General features: G+C 39.9%; 1 protein-coding gene across 1 annotated transcript in view; it reads left to right on the forward strand.

Moving 5' to 3' along the window:
- The window catches only part of LOC145996776 (uncharacterized), an 86,066-nt gene that overhangs the window by 12,247 nt on the left and 63,738 nt on the right, over positions 1–10,081 (forward strand). Inside the window, exons 5-6 of the mRNA XM_083133310.1 lie at positions 2,456–2,596; positions 6,298–6,424. Coding sequence (XP_082989436.1) covers positions 2,456–2,596; positions 6,298–6,424 — 268 coding nt within the window. The remainder of the gene's footprint in view (positions 1–2,455; positions 2,597–6,297; positions 6,425–10,081) is intronic.

The raw sequence follows: 10,081 nt of genomic DNA on the forward strand, positions 1-10,081 counted from the left end.
CCTGTGTATTGCTCATAGGAATACGAGATGTGTTGAGTGCTCTAGGACCGCCTCGGGTTTTACCCTGGGTAAGGAGATTTTAGAGACACGCATGGTGATTTTTTATACATTGTAAGGGACTTAGCCACATATAATATGACAGGTGAAAATAGCCTAAGTGCTGACGCATATAAAACTTTAATTTCAATCAATCAATAACATTCTTCCATGAACATCGGTAACAATTAAACAAAATTAATGGCTAGTTAGTATGAACAACAACAAAATAATATTATTATTAATATGAATAATAATAATAACAATATTAATATCAATTATTATAATTATTAATAAATGTGATTGTATGCATATAACAATAATATACTATTCAATAGTCAATATCAGTTACAATACGTGTAATTAAATAGGACTAAGGACACATGCAGCTAGAAGAATTCGATGCACACACTATATAATTCATTTGTTTTATATGAATTGTAAGGTGAAAACCAACAAGTTTAATATGTCGAATTAAAGATATGCGTTTACGCTACAATGTTTGTTTGGAACATTTTCTTAGATGGCTAGATGATTAATAAATTAATGATAAATACAAAATTAATAGTAAAAAATACGATTTTCTTTACTAATCTGTGATTAACTACTTAACGGTTGCTCCTATTGAAAAACTGAAGATAACATTAAATATAGAACATATATTAATCTTTCTTTTAAGAAATGTTCGTTGAGATCGGGCCGTTGGTTTCAGAGATATAGTCGTTTTTTCAAATGTCAACATCCGCCATCTTGGATTGGCTGCCATTTTTATTAGATACCACTTTGAGATGGCAATCATCGTTTTTTGGCATCCATTCATAACCATGTAACTGTGGTATAAAGGAAAATTAGTACCCCCAAATTATACCAACATCTTGGCTGGCCCATAGACTAATAGATGTGACTGGCGTCGCTGTAATACATCCAGGAACTCCAATGCTGTCAATATCTGGTGTTGAAAGTGCTTCACAGATGGCAGGTTTGTAATTCAATACTTATTTACAGTGGGTAACTTCAGGAAGAAAAATGGAGCACTTGAGTATATATTACGTAATAAGTAATTTAAGTCTTATTTTATTTGGGTTCATTGATATTATGTACTTATTGTCAGATTTAAACGTAAAAGCTAACCTTTGAGCAAGGTGGGCATGTATATTAAAATATTGTTTCATTTTGATGTGTTCTTTGCATTAGTTTGTGACAACCTCCAACTCAGCAGAGAATTCGCATCTTGATACTAGTGATGTGCCTACGAGTTCAAGTAGCCAATTAAGTATCAGCATCAGACTAATTATGTACCTCCATTTCAACAGCTTGTAAATGTAGTTGAAATGATTCACAAACAAATACAGAAACATGTTTAAGGATTAAGGGCTTAGAAATACATCATTTTATGAAGAAATAATCTTTCAAGATATAGTCAGTTAGTTTGATAAATATAAAAAAGTATATATCCAATTGGAAATAGAACGTAGCATATAATAGAAACGGTTGAGTAAGATTTCGTTACACAATATTTCATGTGTGTTCGATTGATTGATTGATTTTATTTATTTTATTTCGCTTTTCAGCTACTTCAGGCTAATTGACAAGATGGGGATGACCGATTTTATGATGAAATTGATGAGGGGACATTCACAAAGAACACCAACGCCCAGGTATTCTAACCCGCGACCACTTGCGTCGTATTGCGCTGTGTTAAACACTGTGCCACGGAGGTCAGCTTTTACTTATATCACCGCTCTTTTTGAAGCAAAAGCATCCTTTTGCAATCATGTTCAATCATTTTCAGCTAAAAAAATAATTATTTACAACAAATTATTGGACATGCTGTGAAAAAAAACCCAGATGACAGCGAGTAAAAAATATTTAATTTTACAATTAATCGTTAAAGGATTGCACATATTGTATATGATATTTAGTAAATAATTGTGAGTAATTGCAAAGACGAATACAAGGTACACTTTGTACTACATCAACAACTGAATCCCAGAATAATAATGGCCTTATTTAATCACTACGATGATCATGTTGTTTTCAGTAAAGTTCCGTCCCATTTACAAGACCACAACACTGCTCTTTGCAGTCCGCACGTGAATATTTACGTAGTGTAAGAGTACGAGTATTACACAGTCTGGTAAGTTACTAGTCTACATTTACACACGCACGTAGCTAGCTTATAGCGTACACATATTACATAGTCTACGTTGTTTGGTAGGATACCAGTCCACATTTGCATGCGCACGTAGCTTATAGTCTACGTTGTCTGGTAGGATACAAGTCCACACCTGCATAAGCACGCAGCCTTTAGTCTCCGAGTATTATATAGTCTACGTTGTCTGGTAGGATAACAGTCCATACCTGCATAAGCACGCAGCATATAGTCTCCGAGTATTACACAGTCTACGTTGTCTTGTAGGATACCAGTCTACACCTGCATAAGCACGCTAATTATAGTCTCCGAGAATTACATAGTCTACGTGTCTGGTAGGATACCAGTCCACACCTGCATAAGCACGCAGCTTTTAGTCTCCGAGTATTACATAGTCTACGTTGTCTGGTAGGATATCAGTCCACACCTGCATAAGCACGCTACTTATAGTCTCCGAGAATTACATAGTCTACGTGTTTGGTAGGATAACAGTCCACACCTGCATACGAACGCAGCTTATAGTCTCCGAGTATTACATAGTCTACGTTGTCTTGTAGGATACCAGTCTACACCTGCATAAGCACGCTAATTATAGTCTCCGAGAATTACATAGTCTACGTGTCTGGTAGGATACCAGTCCACACCTGCATAAGCACGCAGCTTTTAGTCTCCGAGTATTACATAGTCTACGTTGTCTGGTAGGATATCAGTCCACACCTGCTTAAGCACGCTACTTATAGTCTCCGAGAATTACATAGTCTACGTGTTTGGTAGGATAACAGTCCAAACCTGCATACGAACGTAGCTTATAATCTCCGAGTATTACATAGTCTACCTTGTCTGGTAGGATACCAGTCCACACCTGCATACGAACTGTAACGTAGTAGTGGGGTCAAGTTGTGGTTGGTCGCGATATTTAACTTGGAAACGGCTGCACGGCAACCACAACCGCGAATACAATGAAATTGAATCTGAGACCCGTACTATACGTCGCAAATTTCTATTTGTGTCGTACTTCCTGCACGGTGCTGCGGGAGTTTACAGGCGGCACATACAAGAAGCACGAGACAAAGGCCCTGTAAGAAATGCACATATATAATTACGGAAACATACGCAAAATATGTCAAAGGGTCCGACAATGAATAGGGAGTTACGCCTTCTCCATTGTAAGCAAGGTTTAAAGGTCGTATTTTTACCCAACGTTATTCCCTTTTTCTCAATTGCCCCTTTAGATTGCCTTAAGTTTTAATTTGACTCGCAATGCAACTTTCTCTCACGCGGGACTTACTGACTAGAATTTGATAGGTAAATGAATTTATACTACTCCACAATTCAATTAACAATAACATATGTATATTGTCCCATTACGATACATTCTTATAAATACAATTATCCAAAAGGGAGTTGTAACAAATATCAACAAACGTATAACCTAATCAACAATCCTTTTTTAGAGCGCAATCACTCAATTATTTTGTCCGCACGTCCAGCGTGCTATGCCCTTTTTTACGTTAAACTTTAATTCTGCACCCACAAATTATGCGTAATTACCAACGCGCGTGCATGCTTAACAACAGACTAATTCAATACTCACTAACACACACACAAAAAAGGAATAATTAACGTATGCACCATTCTCTCTCTCAAGCGTGCATAGAACGTTCCGTAGATCCCCTTTTTACTTAATCTACGACTCCTTTTATTATTTTTTTATTAGACTTAACCCCGCTATTATTTGTTTTGTTCTGATCCCTTTGGCATCGTTAGTGCTACCGTAACAAGAATAGGATTAATAGCAATTTGCGGTTCAAACAAACTAGGAAAAAGGTGGGGATTGTAGTTTTCTATGCCGTTTTCTTAAGTTCAAATAATGTCCATTTAACGCCACTAAGCCCAATCTTGAATAAACAAGAACATCAAGTTGCACTGCAATGTCGAACACACAGCTCGTACATCTGCCATGTTATGGTTACGCCTGTTCATTAAGTAACTGACAGTGCCATATACGTTACTTACAAAAGACTGTTCAAGAGAACGTTTTTATGCAAAAGTTAATTTTAACTAAGTTCGCTCATGTTTTATGCACGTTTTCCTTCTTTTGCCCCTTTACGAAACACACGCAAAATATACGTATATCTTTATTTTTTGGCACAATTAAACTGTTCAACACGAGAAAAGAAGGGGGCAAAAATGTTGGGGAGAAGCTATAGGTTTCTCGTCGTTACTATGTAAGTCACGTGAAAACAATGACGTCGCAAATAATTTTATAATGAACGGCGACGAGAAGTTAACGAGTTCCAATATCACAGTCAAGAGTTTTCTTACGTACCTCACCACTAATGTTCAGCCGATGTAAAGACACAAAGCCACTCTTCCATCGGGATCCTTGTGCTCATTAGCCTGGCCTCTTCGCGTTGGTGGTTCGCGTGGCAGGCTTCTCCTCCACAGGCAGCGTGGTTGAGTACGGTCCCTTGCCGACGAGGAATAGATGTAATACGCAAAAACTGGTGCGTGCCGTTCGTAGCGGGCGATCGAGAGAGACTGGTAGCACGGTGAGGCGAGATTTACGGCCAGGCGTTTTACGCCAAATTGCCACTAGATGCAGCACCAGTAGAGCTATCGAGGGAAGGAAACGCCCTCTGAAAGCCGAAAATTGTACATGTACTTCAATTTTCAATTATGTAATGTTTGCAGGCACGAAAGTAATGAAAACGTTACAGAACGTAGCTTATAGTCTCCGAGTATTACATAGTCTACGTTGTCTGGCAGGATACCAGTCCATACATGCATAAGCACGCTACTTATAGTCTCCGAGAATTACATAGTCTACGTGTCTGGTAGGATACCAGTCCACATCTGCAACCGAACGTAGCTTATAGTCTCCGAGTATTACATAGTCTACGTTGTCTGGTAGGATACCAGTCCACACATGCATACGAACGTAGCTTATAGTCTCCGAGTATTCCATAGTCTACGTTGTGTGGTAGGATACCAGTCCACACCTGCATATGAACGTAGCTTATAGTCTCCGAGTATTACACAGTCTACGTTGTCTGGTAGGATACTCCATACCTGCATAAGCACGCAGCTTTTAGTCTCCGAGTATTACATAGTCTTCGTTGTCTGGTAGGATACCAGTCCACACAAACATAAGCACGCAGCTTATAGTCTCCGAGTATTACATAGTCTACGTTGTCTGGTAGGATACCAGTCCACGCCTGCATAAGCACGCAGCTTTTAGTCTCCGAGAATTACATAGTCTTCGTGTTTGGTAGGATACAAGTCCACACCTGCATACGAACATAGCTTATAGTCTCAGAGTATTACATAGTATACGTTGTCTGGTAGGATACCAGTCCACACATGCATAAACACGCAGCTTATAGTCTCCGAGTACTACATAGTCTACGTTGTCTGGTAGGATACCAGTCCACACCTGCATAAGCACGCAGCTTTTAGTCTCCAAGTATTACATAGTCTACGTTGTCTGGTAGGATACCAGTCCACATCAGCATAAGCACGCAGCATGTAGTCTCCGAGTATTACATAATCTATGTTGTCTGCTAGGATACCAGTCCACACCTGCATAAGCACGCAGCTTTTAGTCTCCAAGTATTACATAGTCTACGTTGTCTGGTAGGATACCAGTCCACACCAGCATAAGCACGCAGCATATAGTCTCCGAGTATTACATAGTCTACGTTGTCTGCTAGGATACCAGTCCACACCTGCTTAAGCACGCAGCTTATAGTCTCCGAGTATTACATAGTCTACGTGTCTGGAAGGATAACAGTCCACACGAGCATAAGCACGCAGCATATAGTCTCCGAGTATTACATAGTCTACGTTGTCTGCTAGGATACCAGTCCACACGAGCATAAGCACGCAGCATATAGTCTCCGAGTATTACATAGTCTACGTTGTCTGCTAGGATACCAGTCCACACCTGCATAAGCACGCAGCATATAGTCTCCGAGTATTACATAGTCCACGTGTCTGGAAGGATACCAGTCCACACTTGCATAAGCACGCAGCATATTGTCTCCAAGTATTACATAATCTACGTTGTCTGGAAGGGTACCAGTCCACACATAAATGTTGCCTCGTAGGTTACCAGAGCTGATGTTCGCAGAAAAACTCCAGCTCTGCGTCGCATCGAATGTCGTTCATGTATCCATTCCCGTGCTAGGACCCACAATCCTCAGCTCTCTGGGAGTCATCCGGTTGGTTAGCTCCGTAGGTGGACTAGGTGTAGAAACCGCTTTCATTCAGAAGTTGGCCTGTGTTGGACGAAACAGGAGAATATTATTACCAAACGTCAGCTAGGAACAGAGTTGGGTAAGTTATGCTATGAGGAAAGAGTAACCCTGCGTCCTCGCCTTGTAATCAAGGGTTCCCGGGTTCGATGCACGGTGGAGGCAAATTGTGGTTCGGATCCCACATTAAACTGTAGGTCCAGTCCCGATTAGCTTTACTGTGCGTAAATTGGACTTAAAACACCAAATCAATCAAGTCAATCAATTGTCCCTATGAATTTTGTAAGCTATGTCAGTGCTGAGGCGGCTGTGTTCACGTCCAGTCTAGGGTTCTGCAGAGTGTCACAAGTTTAGTTTACTTGTCCAAAGATATCATCCCAAAATGTTGTATAGATCCCCGTTTCCATCTTTGACATTTTGTTATGCAAACTTAGAGCAGTAACACGCGATTGTCCTGAATCTTCTTTGTCCTCTGAAATTTCAAAAAGTGCAATTTTTTATTTCCTTATAGCCTCGCAAGAGGGCTTTCGTCGACGTATTTTATGATTATAAGAGGTCCCGCACCACAGTATTAAAACAAATAACATTTTTATTTTATTTTAGTCTATTCAAAATTTAAATTTTTACAGTTTTTCTTTTTGGTTTGTTGTGCGGGCCCCTTTGTGGTGCGGGCCCATAGGCTGCAGCCTAGATAGCCTGCGCGTAAATGCGGTCCTGAGTATCGGCTAGACATTTTAAGGTTACGAAAGGAGCCCACGTAGAAATGCAATATTTTTTTAAAAAATGAAAAACTTTTTTGAGTTACTTTACATGATGCCGCAAACCGCAAGGTTCTGTGTCGAATACTTTCCTCGTAATTGTAAATTGAAATCAGGGAGGTTCCATGTGGACACCCTGTATGTAATCCATGAAAGAAATGAAAACGCTGTTGTTCTTTCATGGATCATCTTCCCTGGTGATGTTATCCCAATGCGTAAATCTGATCAAGAATTAATTTGGGAAATGGGTGCTAAATCCATTACCTGAAGTATGGTATTGATGCCACGAACTAGGCATCTTGATATCTTCGTGTTGGAGTCGTAATCAAAATACTTCCGTATGAAATCCAAAGGTCTTCGACTACGTCGCCGCTCGTCTCTGTCTTGTTGGTGCGACTATATACCGGGTGTCTCAGAAGTCTTTCCCTGATTACAAACTTTATGCATATCCGCTATATGCAATGTAGAGATGTGAAAGTGGTGCCAAAATGTTGGAAAACTAACCAAGTTTTTTTTGTTCCAGGTTTCAGTAACGTTGCTGTAGTGTAGCAGTGTCAGTGCCCAGGAAACCGGAAATGTTCACAAATCAGAAAAAAATCTCAGTGTGTCACGACAGCCGGTCACCAATAACAGTGCAGAGGAACTTTCAAACAACTTATGGAAAGATGCCGCCCGATGTCAAGAGCATTAAGTCGTGGTATGACAAGTTCAAGACCACATAATCTGTTGCTGACTTACCGAGAAGTGGCCGAACCATCAACCTCAGCGATTTCAAACAACGTAAAACATCAGCAAAAAAGTTATCTTTATGATATGTTACACAAACGTTTATTGTTTCGTGCAAACAAAGTGCAAATTGTACAGGCTTTGTTGCCTAATGATACCAGGGGACAGACACACTGAGCTTTTTCCTGATTTGTGAACATTTTCGGCTTCCTGGGCACTGACACTGCTACACTACAGCCACATTACTGAAACCTGGAACAAAAAAAATTGGTTAGTTTTTCCAACGCTTTGGCGCCACTTTCACATCTCTACCTTACATATAGCGGATATGAATAAAGTTTGTAATCAGGGAAATACTTCTGGGACACCCGGTATAACCGATGAAGGATTGACGATAAGTTGAGAAATGGGGCACCTAACATGGCATGCCCAAGCGAGGTGAACTTCCACTGACAGTGGCAAGCCTTACCCATTCACACGTCCCTCAGAGAAGAAGAAATTTATCTGCGCTTGTTGCCAACTCAGGTCTCGAAAGTTAGAACACAGCGTTCATGGGGCTCGATGCGTTGACCACTGGTAACCCAACGAAAAGCGGCTTGGCAGGGCCTCTCAGAGGGCTCTTGCGTCCTGGAGCTTAGTTGCCAACTGTCGTAGTATCTGTGGTTGAAAGCAAGCCTTCAGCACAACACTCAATGTAACCTAAAATACGAAAATGCAAGCGCCCGTGAAATCACCCTTCAGATTCGGTAACTGGTCCACCTTATCGCACAACGCGATTCCAACGCGCCATTCCGTTCTGGCGTCACCGCGGAATGCTTTCAAAATGCCCAAGTTGTTAGGTTAGGCTTGTTAGTTTAGTTATCTTAGCATACACAATACATTTGCAGCGTATTCATGCTAAGAGAAACAAACCTACGCTTGTGACGTCAGAATACGAAGTTGGAATCGCGCTGTGCATTAAGGGAGACCCTTCTGTAACTCGGTAGTGGGATGTCACAGTCATGAAATTCTAATTCTAATAATATCTATAATACGTAATTGAATTAAATTAAGTGTGAATTTACTGCACAAGTACGTCACCACCATTCCTCAGCAAACTGCTGACTGACTAACCGTTAAAATAGCTGCAAGAAGTTGAAACTTGTTATAAATACAACAATAGAAGCTTGCATTACACCAGACCTGCCGCTCTGCACTTGCCCATTGTTGAGTTTCAATGAAATGGAATTTTATTTACTTCGAAGTTTTCAAAACGGACGATAATGTAAATCCGTTCAATATTTTGACTTTCAATTAACTTATATAGGACTGAATTAGTGCTTATTATTATGAAAAAGTACGTTGAAAGTTGAATTAAAGTGGTTGTCAAATTTCTTAGCGGTTGTCCAAATACTCTGCTAGGGGGCTTCTCTACTTCAGGAGGGGATTTTGATCCTCGGACCACCCCCTGAATTCCTTACTGAGAATCATACATGTCGTAAGTAGAACATATATCACATATCGCCAACTCAAATCATTTTCTGAGGGAAGAAGGGGGTAGGATTTTGAAGGAAAGGCATAAAATGACTATGGGAAAAGCTAAAGACTCCAACTGCAAGAATTTAATTTCAAATGTAGAAGAATGCTTTCAACATTTCATATTATCGCGGAAAAACCTGCCATAGCATGGTGCGAAAGTACGAAGAATATTTCATTGCAAAGGGAAAAAAATCCTCACTTTTCCACAAATTTCAGACAATTTTAAAATGAATTTCCAGGCAATTTCGTGGTGCTTTAAAACCCTTAGCTCCTACAAATTTTAAATGTTGAACTGGGTTTATATTTCCAAAAACTCAAGCTTAGTTAACTTCGTTCAAAATAAATGAATGAATGTAAATATAAAGACGTTTCACAACTGGTTAAAAAAAAATGAAATCAATTAACCAATTAGAGTTCGTTTCACAGTTTACAGTGGATCCCGATTAGCCTACATCATGGTAGCGTCGTCGTCTTGTAATCAAGGGTTCCTGGGTTCGATACCCGGTGGAGGCACAAGTGGTTCGGATCCCACTTTAAACTGTAGGTCCAGTTCCGATTAGCCTTGAAGAAGAGTACAACGTGTTGCTAACACTTTTTCACCAATTATAGAGTAGGATAATTGCATTTCATTTTTA

This window comes from Lepisma saccharinum, chromosome 13 (assembly GCF_977018435.1).
Source record: "Lepisma saccharinum chromosome 13, izLepSacc3.1, whole genome shotgun sequence".
Lineage (NCBI taxonomy): Eukaryota > Metazoa > Arthropoda > Insecta > Zygentoma > Lepismatidae > Lepisma > Lepisma saccharinum.